Source organism: Phoca vitulina, unplaced genomic scaffold, assembly GCF_004348235.1.
Source record: "Phoca vitulina isolate PV1807 unplaced genomic scaffold, GSC_HSeal_1.0 scaffold6, whole genome shotgun sequence".
Lineage (NCBI taxonomy): Eukaryota > Metazoa > Chordata > Mammalia > Carnivora > Phocidae > Phoca > Phoca vitulina.
Genome location: NW_022589709.1, coordinates 53687750 through 53706948, shown reverse-complemented (window position 1 = coordinate 53706948; position 19199 = coordinate 53687750). Strand labels below are relative to the sequence as shown.

Sequence of the window (19199 nt, the reverse complement as noted above, 5' to 3'; positions counted from 1 at the left end):
GGCTCAATCGGTTAAGCTCTGACTCTTGATTTTGGTTCAGGTCATGATCTCAGGGTTGTGAGATCGAGCCCCACATTGGGCTCTGCTTTGGGTGTGGAGGTTGCTTAAGCTTCTCTCTCTCTCTCCCTCTGCCCTTCCCCCACCCCCCTCTCTCTCTCTTTAAAAAAAAATAAATAAATAAAATAAAACAATAAATTTTTTCTTTAAAATAGCAATAGGAGATTCTTTCTTGGTTTCCTTAGTCCAGTCTCTCAACCTTTGTCTTTTAATCGGAATGCTTTGTCCTTGTACATTTAATGTCGAATTTAAGTTTACCATCTTTTTTTTAAAAAAGATTTTATTTATTTATTTGACAGAGAGAGAGAGAGAGACAACGAGAGAGGGAACACAAGCAGGGGGAGTGGGAGAGGGAGAAGCAGGCTTCCTGCTGAGCAGGGAGCCCGATGCAGGGCTCCATCCCAGGACCCTGGGATCAGGACCTGAGCCAAAGGCAGACACTTAACGACTGAGCCACCCAGGTGCCCCTAAGTTTACCATCTTGCTATTTGTTTTCTATTTGTCTCATCTAGTCTTTGTTCCCATTGTCTTCTATCCTGCCTTCTTTCAAATCAATCAAGCATTTTTTTATTAGTCCATTTTATCTTCTTTTGCTTACCAACTTAAGGTTCCTGGTCAGGGCTCTCCAAAGTGAATTTCATATGTGTTATACTTGTTCCCTTTTTTCCCCTTCTTCACAGAATGCCAGTGTTTCTCCCCACTCGGCCCAAGCACCACAGAAGTTGCTGGCCCTCAGTTGACTGGGTATGACTGGTGGATGCTAGGTTAGTCTTAGTCTCCGTAACTGGTTCAGGAATGAGCATGTACCCCAATGTAGTAAATGAGACTAGAGGAGCAGCTCTAGACAGAAATGGAGAAACACGTGGCCCCTGTTTTATTAGTAACCACACCGTGGCCCCGAGGGAAAGCGGACTTAAGATGGTACTGAATTGTTCCCAGCAGAGTGCAAACTGAAGTAACCAAGTCTTACTTGACATTGATCTGCTACATCAACCAACCTTGAAGTCCCCTGAACTCTGGATTTCCTCCTATGTGAGCAAATACATTTACTTCTTTGTTTAAGCCATCTCAAGTGGGTTTTATCTTGTAGCTGAAAGCATACTAACAGATACAAGAAGTATACATTACTTTTATATTCAGAAAAGATAAACATAACAGTTTTTTAAATGCCTAGGTACTGAGGATTCTGATTTTGGCTTCCTGAAGCCACAGAAATAATTTTCTTTCCCAAATTAACTATTTGCCATCAACTTTTGTTATCTATTACCTCACATTGCTTCGAGCTTAGTTCATTTGTACCGCATTCTCTCCCTGACGAGACCACCAAGGTGCAGTGGCCATGACTCAGCACCTGATACAAACCTTGACATTTGTGCTGTGCTCTTTCTCATGAGACAACGGTGGTGGATATATCTGATTTTCTCCCCCAGGAGAAGGCGATGTGAAAGCTGACCACACAGTACACAGTGCTTTCTTGGGGAGGGCCCTGTAACATCTCATCAATACAGGGAAGGCAACATTATCTTTTAAGAAGAATCTAGGGGCGCCTGGGTGGCTCAGTCGGTTAAGCGTCTGCCTTCGGCTCGGGTCATGACCCCAGGGTCCTGGGATCGAGTCCCACATTGGGCTCCCTGCTCCGTGGGGAGTGTGCTTCTCCCTCTCCCTCTATGATCTCTCTCTCTCTCAAATAAATAAATAAATAAATATTTAAAGAAGACTCTAGAATGGCACAAAGAGAGTGGTTTATCTGTGAAGAAAGCAGTAAGGCCAAACTCTGGCTCAAATGGGCTCTTCATCAGGGCAGCCAATTCAGAGGAGAGAAAAATTTTCGTAACAGACAGTCATGGAGGAGGGGTTACCTGGCTTTGTGGATGAACCCAGTAAGCTAGCATCAGTTCTGGGGGGCGCATGCTCAGTCAATGCCTGTGTTCCAAAGGAAATCCTAGAACAAAGGAATAACAAGACAAGCTGTTTGGCATTTGTTGGTATGAACTACTCTCCTGGATGTTCAGGGCTCCTTTTTATCTGAAAGGTAAGCAAAATAAGTAAACAATTGTATGGCATCAGAAGTGGGCTCTGTCTTTCAGAAACACAGGTTAATAAAGGATGTTCAGTCACAACTAACAGCTCATTGAATAATGAAAGGTGAATTATTCACAAAAGGTAAGATTAGTGTTTTGAAATTCTTTGTCACAGAGACTTAAAGGGGAATGTGTTTACCTTTACAAAAGAACCATAGCAGGTACCAACAGGCCAGAGAGAAAGGATAAGCCAGGTTCTTTCATTACGTTATTCTGTGGACAGGACGGCAATGTGAAAGGCAAATGCTAGAACGTGGTTTGGAATACACTGGTCCCATCAGCTACAGCAATGGTTGTCAGCCTTGGCTATGCATTAGAATCACCCAGGAAGCTATTGCCCGTCCCCATTTGGCATCCCGGACTAATAAATCAGATTTTCTGGGGGTGAGACTCTAGCTTCAGTATTTTCTAACGCCCTCCAGATGATCCCATTGTGCATCCCAGCTTGAGAACTAATTAATTGCCCTTCGAGGGGAACCTCCATGACCCTCAGATCCTCTCCCTCTCTTTCCTCTCAGGACGTAGAGGTTTCTGTTGTGTCAATTAGTCAAGGAGGACTAATGTTGGGACACAGCAGAACAATCAGCATATGATAACCCCAGTAATAGGCATTTTAGAGCCTTGAACATGCCTCAGTTAATACATGACATTTTTAACTTGTCCTCAGGATGTATGGGACAACTGGAGATAATTCTGAACAAAACCAAACTTGCTGGGAGGCAGATTCTATATGAGGTCTGCAGGGCAGGGCACGGAACCAGGTTCCTGTATCCTCCACTGCACCCCCTGGGTCCAGCCCAAATCTAGCATAGAGTATGGGCTCAATAAATGTGTGTTGAAATGTGCGTGATTGAATGACTGTTAGGGGAAATTTCTTATTTCAAATATTTAATCTTTTGGAGAAGAGACAGTGAACAGAAGACTAACTGAGCACCAGCAAGGAATTTATGACACTTTCCATGAATTGATTCTGAGATATGTAATATGTCTGACTATGCTCAGTGGATGTGAATAGGGAACATAATGGAAACATCTAAAATTTTAAGATGGTTTCCAGGCCCATAAAGTAACATGAGTAAATATTTCTGAATGGAGGGGTGCCTGGGTGGCTCAGTCAGTTGAGTCTGCCTTCAGCTCAGGTCATGATCTCAGGGTCCTGGGATGGAGCCCTGAGTTGGGCTCCTTGCTCAGCGGAAAGCCTGCTTCTCCCTCTCCTTCTGCCGCTCCCCCTGCTTGTGCGTACTCCCTCTCTGTCAAATAAATAAATAAAATATTGAAAATATATGTCTGAATGGAGAGCAAATTTCACTGAATTTATGAATAAAAAAATAAAACATGGGGCAAAGGGATCATAAAGTGATCTACACTTCTTTTCACGGGGAGAACTCAGCAAGCAGTGAGTCTGGGGCAGTCTATTGTGAATGTAATAATTGTGTATCCAATTGTAATTTCAATTCCATAGAGCTTAAAATCACCAATAATCAAGTTTCCTGCCCTGAGTCACTGACATGGTCATGCAGGTGAATTTTGTTCCTGTGCACACTGCCAGCATCACATAGGCTATCTTATTCAGAAAAGATAAACATAACAGTTTTTTAAATGCCTAGGTACTGGGGATTCTGTCTCACTCCAAAAGGCTTTACTTGTCTTAAGAGGAAAACCTATACAAAAAACAAAATAATTCTTTGAAGTTTATTTGAACCAAAGAATATTTACACAGTTCTCTTTGTGTTGCACAAAGAGAATGATTGTATTTCCTTTTAATAAATGATTGTATTTTCTGTCAAAATGCATGTCTAAATGGCTTCAATCATGTTATGGTCCTTTCTTATATCTTTGGTGTTATCTTTTATTTTATTATTTTTTTATCCTTTATTTTAAAACCAATATACATATATTATTAAAAATTTTTTTTTTAAAGATTTTATTTTATTTTGAGAGCGAGAGCACACGAGAGGGGGAGGGGGCAGAGGGAGAGAGAGAGAGAGGGAGAAGCAGACTCCCTGCTTAGCAGGGAGCCTGATGTGGGGCTTGATCCCAGGACCCTGGGATCATGACCTGAGCTAAAGGCAGACACTTAACCGACTGAGCCACCCAGGTGCCCCTAAAAATTTCTAAGCATTAAAAAAATGTTAAAAGTTATTGTTACCATTTTGCATTTTATCAATAGTATCCACTACAAAGAGAGAGGTGGTAAACTATTTTTTTTTAGATATTTTATTTATTTATTTTAGAGAGAGAGCCCGCAGGAGGGAGCAGGGGAGGGGAAGAGCAGGGAGGGAGAGGAACAGAAGGTGGGAGGAGCACAGGGGGAGGGAGAGGGGGAGGGAGAGGGAGAGAGAATCTTAAGCCGACTCTGTGCTCAGCACAGAACCCCCCTCCGGGCTTGAACCCATGACCCGAGATCATGGCCTGAGCTGAAGCCAACAGTTGGACACTTAACTGACTGAGTCACCCAGGCGCCCGAAAGGTATTTGATTTTTTTTTTTTTAAAGATTTTATTTAACAGAGAGAGACACAGTGAGAGAGGGAACACAAGCAAGGGGAGTGGGAGAGGGAGAAGCAGGATCCCTGCTGAGCAAGGAGCCCAATGTGGGGCTCGATCCCAGGACCCTGGGACCATGACCTGAGCCAAAGGCAGACGCTTAACGACCGAGCCACCCAGGCACCCAAGATATTTGATTTTTAAGAGAGGAATTTTATAACTGCTCCTTAAGGATCATTCCTATTGTTCCAATTAACTTGTGTCTACTTCTTAAGGGACTTTTCTGAGGAATGTTACCAGGGTCCCTGAGGCTAAAAGATGACAGAATTGGAAAGGGGAATTTTAAGATATTCTCTGAGATCTGTTGATCTAAGAATCAGAGTAGGAGTTAGGTGGTTATTTTAGACTCCATTCCAGCATTAAGTCATTGAGTTGCTCTTCAGTTGTGGAGAGCACAGGTAAGCAATACTCACACTGATGTGCCCAAATGGATCGTTGGATTTTGTTACCTTGTAATACGAACAGGAACTAATGCTTCATGGGTATGTACCATTAATAAGAAAGGGAACCAGGGGCGCCTGGGTGGCTCAGTTGTTAAAGTGTCTAACTTCGGCTCAGGTCATGAGCCCAGGGTCCTGGGGGAAGGACCTCAGCGGGAAGCCTGCTTCTCCCTCTCCCACCCCTCCTGCTTGTGTTACCTCTCTCGTCGTGTCTCTCTCTGTCAAATAAAAAATAAAATCGAAAGAAAGAAAGAAAGAAAGAAAGAAAGAAAGAAAGAAAGAAAGAAAGAAAGGAAAGAAAGAAAGAAAGAAAGAAAGAAAGAAAGAAAGAAAGAAAGAAAGAAAGAAAGAAGAAAGAAAGAAAAGAAAGAAGAAAGAAAAGAAAGAAGAAAGAAAGAAAGAAAGAAAAGAAAGAAAGAAAGGGGACCAAATGGAAGGGTTAATGGTTTTAGGTAAGTCCATCAGAAGTGCTGGAAAATCGATTTGAAGTATATGCCTGACAACGGGTGAAACACTAGTGCTGTTCTCACGTATTATTTAGATGGCCATCGGGATGAACATCCATTATTTTTCTCTCCTTTCTCTGTGGTTTTCTTTCTGGCAGACTTTGCCTCTTGCATTCCAGGAAGTCCGGGGGCAATGGTGGATTGTTAGCCAGTCATCCCATTCTCCCCCAACTCCAACATAGCAGTCTATTTATATCCCATGCTAGCTTTCTGACTCCTAGAAACTTATATCTTGAGCACAATGATAAGGGGTTTTAAGCTAAACATTACCAAAACAGCATCCAAAATAACTGGCCATGATTTCCTGATTGAGATCCCTGGCCTAGTTTCCTTCCTTGGTATTGCCGGCTTCTTCAGCTTTGCTCTCCATTCTGTGTCTTTCCATAATTCCCTTTTGCTTCAATCGGATGAAATGTGTATGGCTTACAACCCAAGTATCGTAACTGATGTAACATCTGTTTTAACCCAAGTCTCACACTCATTGGGCAAGCAAAATTCCAGCCCATGGCTCTCTTTTCTAGATTTTGGTGTAACACAAGTTTATAGTGCTCCTTTTGTGGAATTAAAGAACATCTGACTTTTATTGAAGGACAAATGTTTCCTACTGAAAAACTTATTTACAAGAGAAAAACATTCTAAATATACTTCTAAAAATGATAATTAAGTCTTTGTTGATTGACTTACATTCAATTTATTTCAATTATATTATTTGATCTAACGGAGTATCCTGGCAGGACAGAAGGCTAAACTAAAAATCCTAAAATAATCCATTAATAATCATATAAATTTTTTAAAAAACTACCATGCAAACTAACAGCAAAAGTACTTTATTTATTTATAACATCATTTTGTAAACAATCACACTGTGCATTTTTAAATTCAACAATAACAAATTTTTTTCCTTTAGATTTACAGCAAACCTGTGTGAAGTCAATGAGTTAATACAAGAGTGAAGACGAACAGGGTAGAACAATTTTTGAAAATGTTAAATTACAGCACTTGATACAAAGACAGATAACTATCTGTACCATAAAAATTTACATGCCACAAAACATTAATTTATAATTTTAAATATGCAGTAAAACACATTTATAAAAAAGCATCAACATTAATTTTATTATAAACCAGTGAATTACTCAGAGGAATATTAAAACTTACTAAAACCAGTAAATTTTGCAACTGAGGTAAAAATATTTAAGTAAACAAAACTATCATTTATAAGAGCCGAAAAGTAAATGGAAGGGCAGACAACACTTCCTGACGACTATGTCTACTCCTTGATATTCTGAAGCAGCTTCAGTAAATGTGACTCAATGACCTGTTGAACTGAAACAGACAGGTTATCAAGACCACCGTATGTTGATCACAGAATTTTACACAGAACTATCAAATTCAATTTAACATCAACTTCTCCTTAAAATAAAGGTATTCCTCCTATTCTGAGGATATATGCCCAATAATATATATTCATTGTCTGAGGATGGTAAGATTGCAATGCAATACTTAGTGCACTTAAATTTAGTCTGTCACTGACTTAGTGATTGTCCAAGTTACTGGATTCTGTTCTCGTTCAAGGTGTGTTCTAAAGAACAGAGAAAGGGCAACTTTTACAATTTGCTACAAAAATGTTAAACAAGTCTTGTATGTAAATAGGTGTGCACTCTAGCAACGAATTATTTGGGTTGGTGAAAAGTAATAGTAACAAACTCATTTCCAGACTTTGTAAGAATTTGTTGATTTTGCCCACAGTTAAAAGTTACTGTCACTAGTTAGGATAACATGCCATATTTTATGACTACAAGTGATGAAAACGGTTTAGTCCGCTAGTCCGTACTGTTTACAGAGCTTTACCAACTAAAATAAAACCTGACAGTTCTAAAATACTTACCACTTCTATAGCCCAAGGCTACCGCTAAATCCATAGAATTATACCCAGAGTCTGTTTCAATGGTTGGGTCAGCTCCATTTTCTGTATCAAAACAGAAAAATCTGCATAAATAAAATGAAAATGTAGATATGTTTGTCTGTGACTGGCTCATGTGCAAATGGCAGGACAGATTTTCAGCAAATTGGATATTTGCAGGATGGCCTAACAAAGTACAGAGCACACGAAGTGCACAGAATTCACTTTGGTGCGTCAGCGGGAGGATGCCTCAAAGAGGCGTCCTCGATAACAGCTGAAACTCATAAACAACTATAGACAAAACTTATGCACAAAGACACCGTGGACAGAGAAAACAATGATGGATTCAGACACAATCTTCAAGAAGAAAGCAACAGGGACAAATGTTCCAAGCACAGGTGTGCTACGGGACGGAGCTGCTTATCACATGGGCAACTCTGTGGTAGCAGGTGCTTCGCAGGATTAAGGTATTTAGTAATGGGTAATGATTCTCCTGAGTAATACCAGGGGAGGCCAGCTTGTAAGGAATTAAAGTCCTCACATGGTATTTTCCAAATATTTTCACTTTTATTGGCTTACCTAAGAGCATTTTTACACATTTAACATGATTTCCATGTACAGCATAAAGCAAAGGTGTCCCTCCATTCTGCAAAAGGAAAAGGTGATTTAGTTTTTCAAGGTGAGCAAGAGTTGAATAATGTTTGTGTGAGACGTTTTACTAAGAACTGGGTATGTAAAAGTCGTTTAAGGCAATTTTCATATTTTGTGAAGAATATTTAAATCAGAAGTAATAACTGAGTTTGTACCATTAACTTTTTCTTCCGCGTGTTTAACTAGCTAAGTTAATTATTTTTCCAGATGTTTAGTAAAATTTATTATGTCTCTCCAAACTAAATAATTCCTAGAATTTATTACAGTATTTTAAAAATCAGTATCATAGACTCACCCAATCATACTCATTTACATCAACTCCACAATCAAGCAGCATTTTGACAATATCTGTGTAGCCTTTACTACAGGCCAATGAGAGTGCACTTTCTCGACCTTTTCCTAAAAGCTGGGGATCAGCACCCTGCAGTGGCAAGTGGAGATAACAGACTTTTCAATTCATGTAAACAAGAATATTGTTATTTCTGTCAATAAGAATTACAGTTCAGTACTTAGGTCAAGTAATGTTCTGGGGTTAATAACGTAAACTTCTACTCATGGATGCCTTTGTTATCAGGGTTGTCTGGAGGGCCTTCCTTCCTCCCTCTATCTCAAATGCTAACTATCCTTTCACTCTTAAGTTACACTTCCCCCATGAAGCTTCTCCTACAGCGCTGACCGTACTTTTGTTCTCATTGCACTCTGAGGGAGCTGGGCATGAAATTCTCTCTCGCTGTTTCATGTATGCTTAGTCTTATTTGCCCAACTAGATCCAAGTTCCCCAAGAATATGAAAAGCGTGCAAAATTTTTTTGGATCCTCTACCATTACATCTAGTTGGCTGGAGATAGAAAATCTTTACTCAAGACTTAAGTAACTATACGTATACATTTTCCAAAGCATTTTCCTTACATTCTGAAGTAGAAACTCTACCACAGCTATTTGCCCGTGTGCTGCAGCCCACATCAGAGGAGTAAATCCTTCTTCATCTGTGTGATTGATAACATTTTCTATTTAAAAGAAAAACAATTTTTGTCATCTAATTTAACAACCATCTATTAATATTATGCAGCCATCCAAAGGAATGAAATCTTGCCATTTGCAAAGATGTGGATGGAACTGGAGGGTATTATGCTGAGCAAAATAAGTCAATCAGAGAAAGACATGTATCATATGATCTCACTGATATGAGGAATTCTTAATCTCAGGAAACAAACTGAGGGTTGCTGGAGTGGGGGTGGTGGGAGGAATGGGGTGGCTGGATGATGGACATTGGGGAGGGTATGTGCTATGGTGAGTGCTGTGAATTGTGTAAGACTGATGAATCACAGACCTGTACCTCTGAAACAAATAATACATTATATGTTAAAAAAAAAAAAAAGAAGATAGTAGGAAGGGAGAAATGAAGGGGGGAAATCAGTGGGGGAGACGAACCATGAGAGACTATGGACTCTGAGAAACAAACTGAGGGTTCTAGAGGGGAGGGGGTGGGGGGATGGGTTAGCTTGGTGATGGGTATTAAAGAGGGCACGTTCTGCATGGAGCACTGGGTGTTATACGCACACAATGAATCATGGAACACTACATCAAAAACTAATGATGTAATGTATGGTGATTAACATAATAAAATAAAAAGATTAGGGAGGAAGATAGAGTGATAGGAAAGGGACAACAAGCAGAAGAGTTTGGTGTTTGCAGGAGTGTGTCTACAGGGAAAATGAACACAAGATTGTAAATAAAGATGTGGCTGCATCTGGAAAAAAAAAATAAGCAAAGGTGCTCCTCCATTATTTATAATCTTAAAGTAGAAAATCCTTTCGAAGGATATAAAACTCAGAAGTTACAAGGAAAAAAATAAATTTACCATTACAAAATGTTAAACTTCTGTTGAAAACATGAGAATCAAAGGAAAATGACAAACTGGAAAAAAAAATATGCAACATAAACAACAAAAAGTAAATTTCTTTAATTTAGATGAGGACATATAAATCAGTATGTATCAGGCAGTTCACATACAAAAGAGCTTAAATAGACCATAATTTAAAAAATCTAAACACACCCAGTATGAGATACCATTTTTCACCCATGAGATTAGCAAAGATTAAAATCTGATATCTTGTGTCACTGAGGGTATGGGGAAATACAAACTCTAACTTTGGTGTGAGGATAGGACAAATACCTGGCAATATATAGAAAAGTGAAAAATCCATATACTTTTTGACCCAGCAAATAAACTTGTAGGAATTTATCCTATGTGTATTCTTAAAAAGAATGCCAACAAGAATGTTATTTAATACTGAGAAACTGGAATCAACCATCACCAATGGGATTAGTTAAAAAATAAAAACATAGCATATATGTATGCAGCAATACAGTGCAAAATTAGGGAGCTATTAAAAAGAATGAAATAGGGGCGCCTGGGTGGCTCAGTGCGTTGAGCGTCTGCCTTCGGCTCAGGTCATGATCCCAGGGTCCTGGGATCGAGCCCCGCATCAGGCTCCCTGCTCCGCGGGAAGCCTGCTTCTCCCTCTCCCACTCCCCCTGCTTGTGTTCCCTCTCTCACTGTGTCTCTCTCTGTCAAATAAATAAATAAAATCTTTAAAAAAATAAATATATATAAAAAGAATGAAATAGGGGGCGCCTGGGTGGCTCAGTTGGTTAAGCGTCTGCCTTCGGCTCAGGTCATGACCCCAGGGTCCTGGGATCGAGTCCTGCCTTGGGGCTGGGGGGGGGGTCCCTGCTCAGCAGGGAGTCTGCTTCTCCCTTTCCCTCTGACCCTCCCCTCTGCTTGTGCTCTTTCTCTCTCAAAATAAAGAACATCTTTAAAAAAAATAAAAAAGAAATAAATCTTTATGTGCTCATTTGGAAAGATCTCCAAAATATTAAGTGAAAAAAGTACAATGCAGTGTGCTCCCTCTTGTTTACATAGCGAAAAGCAAATATATATTTCCACACATAACTCCAAAAATAAACAGAAATGTTTTCTAAAAGAGTTTCCTGAAAACATAAGAAATTTATAATGTTTGCTTTTGGGGAAAAGGTTAGGGTGGTAAGGGAGGCTGTAACTTTTATACTTTGTAGTACTTTATTTTCTTTACTACCTATAGAGTTATCTGCCTGGTGAGATTATGCAACTATTTTTTTTTTTTGTCTTTACACCTTCCTGCATTAAATCTAATAAATCCAATTAAATATGTTTTAAGTACAGTTTAAAAAACAGGCTATTACCTTGTTCAATCCGAGTAGCTAGGTAGAGCATCTCTCCCTGAGCAGCCAACTGGTGAACAGATAAAGCTGAAACGATACCACAAAAAGCTTCATGTTTTTCTCCCTGCAGGGTACACTTTCATCATGTCATTCATATTTGTGCAGCAATTCTCTTTTCTAAAACAAAAACTATAATTTTATTGTTTAAAAAAATTTAACTTAAAATATATCCTAACATTACAAGTAGCCATTCTGTATCTGAGATTTAATATACGTTTAAGGCAATTCTGACATCTGCCAAGTATTGTTATCAATGAATATGCAAACTGTTATGATCAACTATTAACAATGCAAATTGCTAATGATCTTATCAATCAAAGAAATGGCTTAGGTATTTAATTTTTAAAATGCTAACTCAATATCCAAACTTAAAAGGATGTTGGGTCTAAAACACATAAAGACACACCTTTTGTCTTTTTATTAATTAAATCATCTGAAATCCCAAATATCATTATTTCAAGACTCCATGGGTTTTTCTTAACTTTTGGAGTGAGGTAGTAAATGGAAAAATGACTTCGAGAGTAAATTCTTGAATGCAGACCTAGGTGTGGCTAGTTAGCTGTGTGACCTTGAATAAATGATTAACCGTTTTTGTCTGTAACATGAGGGTCATGAACTGCATGATCTCTAGGTGTTTCTTTTCAGCTCAAAAATAATATGGTTGGACTATTTTTAAGAGAACATCTTTATTTAATTTATTCATTTATTCATTCATCTATCAATTTGTTCATTTATTTATTTTTTAGGACAACATCTTTAAGACAAAACTAAACAGGCACTGTTCTGTGAGGGTTCATCTTAAAAATTAGTATCACTTGATCCTCGACTTCAGCGATATGACTGAGTGGCCTTAATAGAAAGGAAAGCAATTATGAAACACATGCAAATTTAATAAGTAGAACAATAATGGTTAATAGCGAAGTAAGAGTCATGGACTCCTCCTGGCTTAACTGTTACAGCATGTGATTCAAGATCAGGATGGATATGGTGTTTCCAAAAAAACCATATATTTTACCATGCTTTAGAATATAGATCCATTTACATTATATACTCAAATATAGTTCCTAATATCAAACTGCTACCTGTTTTCTCTCATTAACATATCTATACTATTTTTTTTTTTTTTTAAGATTTTATTTATTTATTTGAGACAGAGAGAATGAGAGAGAGAGAGCACATGAGAGGGGGGAGGGGCAGAGGGAGAAGCAGACCCCCTGCCGAGCAGGGAGCCCGATGCGGGACTCGATCCCGGGACTCCAGGATCATGACCTGAGCCGAAGGCAGTCGCTTAACCAACTGAGCCACCCAGGCGCCCAACATATCTATACTATTTAGAATGTTTTCTGATTTATGTAGAAATACTTTATTTCTTCTAGAATGATTCTACATTTTTAAAAAATTATGGATTCAAGGTGTTTTGTTTTGTTTTTTTAAGATTTTATTTATTCATTTAAGATACAGAGAGAGAGAGAGACAGTGAGAGAGGGAACACAAGCAGGGGGAGTGGGAGAGGGAGAAGCAGGCTCCCAGCTTCGACCTGAGCCGAAGGCAGATGCTTAACCATTTGAGCCACCCAGGCGCCCCTGGATTCAAGGTTTTAAGAGAGTTAATTTCATATTCATATTATTATAGTCAAATTCAAAATTACAATAGAAATCACTCAGGTTTTACTATAAATCACTTGCTGATGAGTAAAATGTAAAGCTTTGTACTCCAAGAACAGAGAAACACTCACAATGTCTTAGTTTGCACAAAGTTCAGAATGATAAATTGTTATAGTAAGACTATAAAAGTTTTAAGAATGAAAACCTGTAGGGGCGCCTGGGTGGCTCAGACTCTTAAGTGTCCAACTCTTGATTTTGGCTCAGGTCATGATCTCAGGGTCCTGAGATGGAGCCCTGTGACAGCTCTGTGCTGGGCATGGAACCTGCTTAAGATTCCCTCTCTCCCTCTCCCTCTGCATCTCCCCTCCCCACCTCTCTCCCTTAAAAAAAAAAAAAAAGAAAACTTGTATAAAATCTGTATGTGTATAAACAAATATAAACCTGTACTTGTATAAATCTATATAAAGTCTGTATTAAAATCTGTATTTGTTCTTGGGGCGCCTGGGTGGCTCAGTCAGTTAAGCATCTGTCTTCAGCTCAGGTCATGATGGCAGGGTCCTGGGATCGAGTCCCGCATTGGGCTCCCTGTTCAGTGGAGAGTCTGCTTCTCCCTCTCCCGTTCCCCCTACTTGTGCGCTCTCTCTCTCTCTCTAATAAATACATAAAATCTTTTTTTTTTTTAAAGATTTTACTTATTTATTTGACAGAGAGAGACACTGCGAGAGAGGGAACACAAGCAGGGGGAGTGGCAGAGGGAGAAGCAGGCCTCCCGCCGAGCAGGGAGCCCGACGCAGGGCTCAATCCTAGGACCCAGGGATCATGCCCTGAGCCGAAGGCAGACGCTTAATGACTGAGCCACCCAGGCACCCCAAGTAAAATCTTTTTAAAAAAAATCTGTATTTGTTCTTAACAAAACATGAAATATTTGATTATGTAGTAATAGTGTGAAAAAAATTTTAAATTACTAAAACTATCAAGATATCACTTAAGCTTTCCAAAATAGAATATGCATTTCAAAGCCAAATTCTTGAAAGCATTATATTACTAATAAGAATATTTTAATACATCAGTGGGATATACTTACAATTTGCTAATAGAGGTGTGGTTGAGACCTCATTTCCTCTGTGTTTGTTGGTCAGAGTAGTTGACTGTTTTATGGGTGAGAAGTGCTTTGTTGTAGAGGGAGTGTAGACATGTCTTACTTGAATTCCCGGAGAAGGAGATGTATGGATATTGCATTCAGCTAAGTAAAATAAATTTAAACACATTAAACTAACATTTTAATGACAAAGCATTTCAAAGTTCTATGTCAATGTTTACATTAAAAAAGAAATACATGAGGTATAACTTCAACCATTTCTCAAGTGATATTATTCTTTGCTATAAAAATTCTGTATTATCACAGTGAAAGTTCCAGAAAAAAATCTGTATTAATCTTGAGTGATTTTATTCTGAGATTAGTTTTTTTATTCAACAGATTGTTGTAAAAGTAAGTCTACAATATGATGACAAACTTCACTGAATTAAAGCATGGAGCTGATATCAATCAAATATTCATGGAATAGGGAATAGTAAGGTAATTCATTTCTTAAAAGGCACAAATAATTTTTTTCTCCTATCATTTTAAAGGGTACAAAAAGGGGCGCCTGGGTGGCTCAGTCATTGAGCATCTGCCTTTGGCTCAGGTAATGATCCCAGGGTCCCAGGATCGAGCCCCGTGTCGGGCTCCCTGCTCGGCGGGAGGCCTGCTTCTCCCTCTCCCACTTCCCCTGCTTATGTTCCTTCTCTCACTGTGTCTCTCTCTGTCAAATAACCAAAATCTTTAAAATAAATAAATAAATAAAGGGTACTATAAGAAACTTTAATTTGTAAATAAAGAAAGGTCAAGCAAGAAAATTTTTTAAAAAATCAACATATACTTATAGATATCAAATAACATGAAATTATTTAATTTTGGTTTTGGTGAGATTCTAGAAAATCATATTAAAATATGACTTCCAAACTCTTCCAAATCATATTAAAATATGACTTCCAAATTCAAAATCTCATGATCAGAAAGGAAAAAAACAAACAAAATGAAATAAATGAAAACAAATGCAGATATTTATACCATAACTTTCAACCTTTAAATAGGACAGATGCCACTTCCAGGTCAGAGTTAACCTGATCTTGAATATTTTTACTATCCTCTTCATTTAAGGACTTCACAAATCGAGAACACACGTTCATATCAAATCGGTTAGGTAATATGAATTTCATTCCCATGGCAACACCCTGAGCTGATCCTTCTTCTGCATTCGAGTCCAGCTGATGTTCTATTTTAATGTCTGGCATGCCAGTTAGACTGTAACTGTTGGGACACTCTTCCACTATCAGCTGAGCTCCAATATCCAGATTTGCTGATGTAGCCATGATTTCAACTGTAGTTTCAATAATTAAAACATTCCTTCATGATTTCCTCTTTGTTTTATAGGAGTGGTATCCACTGTGCTCCTGGAATTCAGATATTGAAAAATCTGGAAGAAAAAAGTTAAAAATATCGTATCAACTTAGCTGAAGTACACAAAATACGCAAAAAGTGCTCTTGTAAGCACCTACACACAATAGTAAGCATACAATGTTCAGAGGCAGACACCTGGGTATGAATCCAAGCTTCGCCATTTATTAGCTGTGTGAACCTGTACATTACTCAACCTCTCTAAGCCTCAATCTCACCTGTAAAATGGAGGTGTCACCATTAACCTCACAGGATCTTGGTAAAGAACAAATGAAATATAGTAACATTCTCACCTTCATCACTAGGTTTCAACAAATTTTACTCTTTTCTCCCCTTTCCTATTCCTGGACATTGCCAAATGAACAGAAGATCAAGGTAACAATGAAAATAAACTTTCATGCTCTTTCACCAAGTTAGAATAGACCAAGAAGATAGCAGCTGTGAATCAGGAAGAGAGCCCTCACCAGAACACAACCATGCTGGCACCTTCATCTTAGACTTCCCAGCCTCCAGAACTACCCAAAATTCCTGCTACAGCAGAAGCCCACAGAGGACTTGGAGGCACTTCATCAAGATGGAAAGAAGCTAATTCCTATTGGGACAAAACATGGTAAAAAAATTCCTAATATCATCTTTTTCTCAAAAATTTGACATTTGTTGTTTTAATAGTTCAAGTGAGTGATCCTTTCATTGACTGCTAGATTCTTTAAACCACCTTCTAATGTTAAAGTGTCAAGACTTCATTTCATAAATTAAAATGGCTAAAACATTAAAAAAAAACCCTTTCATGTGAAAACTTTAAACTCTTACCTGTAGTCCATCTTTTAACATGCTATGTTTGTAAGTGGCTCTCAGTTTGAATTTAAGATAGAACTCATGTTGTATCCATGTCTATTAGCATCTACAACACCTGTGATTCTTGGATAGTCAAAGGCTTTACAAAGTTTTGGTTATCATGAACTGAAGATATACTTATTTATCAGTTTTTGTTCGGCTCAAATGTTAGTAACTTAATATAGGTTTTTATGAAAACTGTTACTACAGAAACTATAGATTATAGACTGGCTTCCTCTGCCTTATCATCTCTAGGGCATTAGGATCCAACTATAATTTCTAGATCTCAATTTTTGTAATAAGTATTAAGAAATAAGAATTAAATATAAATAAGAACTGATTTTTTTCAAATATAATCAAGACATGAATTCAATAAATGCAAACTCTCAAAGCATAGATTATAAGCACACCTGTTATAGAATCATTTACTATTGTTTTATAATGAGTTTTTAGTAATCGCTGGCACTTCCCTATGAACCTTAATATAATTTCAAGAGAATTCCATTATTGTACCTAAAATTGTTTCTAAAAAATGAAGAACTCCAAGATTATAAATGCCCGATGCATATAATCCCTGAGACGGGGGGAAGAAAATTAAAACATCTAGTTAATCTTTTCATGTTAGGGTTTACTGCCTCTTAGAAATTTTGAGAGGACGCAGGGTGTTTTAACATTGGAATTTAAAAAGAAAAATGCAAAAAAAAAAAAAAAAAAGAAAAATGCATTACGATCACAGTGGAACAGGGGCTGGAAAACCATACATTTACAGATAACTACTATTTTCAGTTTAAAAACATTTTCCAAGACTGGTTCTTATAACAATCCTTTGAGTAGTGAGGGTAGTTACCTGTTATTTCCTATGCAGAGAAAAGAAAAAGGGAGCTTATACATTATGAAGGACCTATCCAGCTATTTGGATAGATCACCTTGACCATAAAATAAGCAGCACTAAACTAATCCAAACTTCCAAGGGACAAGAGGTGAAGAAATAACAAATCGTAATAATAATAATAAAAAGAAAGTAACAGGTAACAAAGTCAATATACTTTAGCAAAAGGAAAGAAGGAAACCAGAACAGAAAATGAGTTGTGATTCAAATGGAGACGGAAGCTCAATGCAGAGGGCTTTAAAAATGTATTGGAAGAAGGGAAAAATGGAGGGTGGGAAATCGGAGGGGGAGACAAATCATGAGAGACTATGGACTCTGAGAAAGAAACTGAGGGTTCTAGAGAGGAGGGGCGTAGGGGGATGGGTTAGCCTGGTGATGGGTATTAAGGAGGGCACGTATTGAATGGAGCACTGGGTGTTATAGGTAAACAATGAATCATGGAACACTACATCAAAAATTAATGATGTAATGTATGGTGATTAACATAACTTAATAAAATAAAATTTAAAAAAATGTATTGGAAGATAAGAACTGTGTTTCCTGAGGGAAGAACCATCTCCCACAGACTCCTATCCAGAGCTGGCCTAAATGCAATCCCCTGAGCTCTCTTAGCACACTGCATTTATTTCTATTTTTAGTATTTATCATTCTCTTGAAAGTTTCCACTTAAACTCCAAAGACATTGAAAACTTCTCTAGGATGGAGACCACTCTTACTATCTTTGCACACAAAGCAGAACCTGATCCTATCAGGTGTTCCAGAAATGTTTTCTGATCTGAACTTTAACATTGTTTTAAATTCTTTTCTGTACTGAAATGATCCTGCAGGATGCCCAACAAAGGCTTGCTAATTAGATTTGGCTTTACATTTTCAACATCACTACTAACTAGCTGTGCAACCCTGGACAGAAAAATCACATATGTTTTCTGAGACTCATTTTTATTAATCTATACAATGTAGATAGTTGAAATAGACATCTCTAATACTCTTTCTAGCTCTAAACATCTTCCATGTCATAAATCAGAGTTTACAGACGGAATTACAGGTCTTTGAGGGGAGAACCTGGGAGAGGAGGGAGTGAAAACAGAACGCTGTCTTGCCACTACTCTAGAAGAGATGAGCCAAGTTGACTGGTTAAGCTAAGATTCTGAAGACTAGGAGAAGAGAGGGGAAACATGATCGAGAGTAGGAGGCGGTAAGAAAAAGAGGTATGGCCAAGGATAGCTAGGATCACCTCGATCGGTCAGAGCCCAGGGATGAAGACAGAGACACACTGGGCAACTGTGCTACTCCGCAGTGAATCCTAGCAACAGGAGCCCCCTGGTTCTTCCTAATTCTGAAATTGTCCTACAAGGAAAGGAAGGTGCTATGAAAATGAATGATGCCTCACAGGCGACAGGTGTCCCAGCGTCCCAGGACAGAAGCCCGCTGGAGGGGACACTTGTAGGAAGGGAAGTCCGTTCGGTCGCCACCCGCCAGTTCTGCCGGAAAAGTCCCAGCACAGCTCAAATACCGCGGGCGGAAACTCTGGTTCACCCACGGCGGGAGGGTCAGGGGGACAGGGGCCGGAGGCCGACTGGGTGAGAGCGCAGGGCCTCGCGACTACCTTCGACAGCCGACAGCGAGTCGGGCCTTTCCATCTGCGGCCACAGATTCACTGCAGGCCCCCAAACCCCGGCTTGTTTTGACCGCGACGTCACTTCCGATTTCTTCTTTCGGTTTCTGGCCAAAAAAACGTGCCGCGTCACTGCAGCCTAGAGGCCTTCCAGGTTTTTTTAACCGCCGCTGCTCGGTCTGTATTGCCTGAGTACTACAGAGACTGGGTCACTTCAGTAGACCCTTCTGGGTCACTAGGGCAACACCCGTCTAGCCCTCGGATCACGTCTCCTCCTCTCCCATCGCCCCGCCCTCCTGACCCTCCCCTGCGAC

General features: G+C 38.9%; 1 protein-coding gene across 3 annotated transcripts; it reads right to left on the bottom strand.

Annotated features, from left to right (window-relative positions):
• Positions 1 to 6440: 6440 nt before the first annotated feature.
• Positions 6441 to 19182, bottom strand: ANKRA2 (ankyrin repeat family A member 2). Of its 3 annotated transcripts, none has more exons than XM_032404226.1 (9): positions 18877 to 19182; positions 15174 to 15566; positions 14135 to 14293; positions 11408 to 11473; positions 9092 to 9189; positions 8479 to 8604; positions 8112 to 8178; positions 7518 to 7598; positions 6441 to 6955 (listed from the first exon to the last, which is right to left on the bottom strand). In XM_032404226.1, exons 2-9 carry the CDS (start codon positions 15460 to 15462, stop codon positions 6900 to 6902), a joined length of 942 nt encoding a protein of 313 aa, XP_032260117.1. In that variant the 5' UTR covers positions 15463 to 15566; positions 18877 to 19182; the 3' UTR covers positions 6441 to 6899. The 3 variants fall into 3 exon arrangements, with proteins under 3 accessions (XP_032260117.1, XP_032260118.1, XP_032260119.1); XM_032404227.1 differs by lacking the exon at positions 18877 to 19182 and adding an exon at positions 18661 to 18860; XM_032404228.1 differs by lacking the exon at positions 8479 to 8604.
• Between the last annotated feature and the right edge of the window lie 17 nt (positions 19183 to 19199).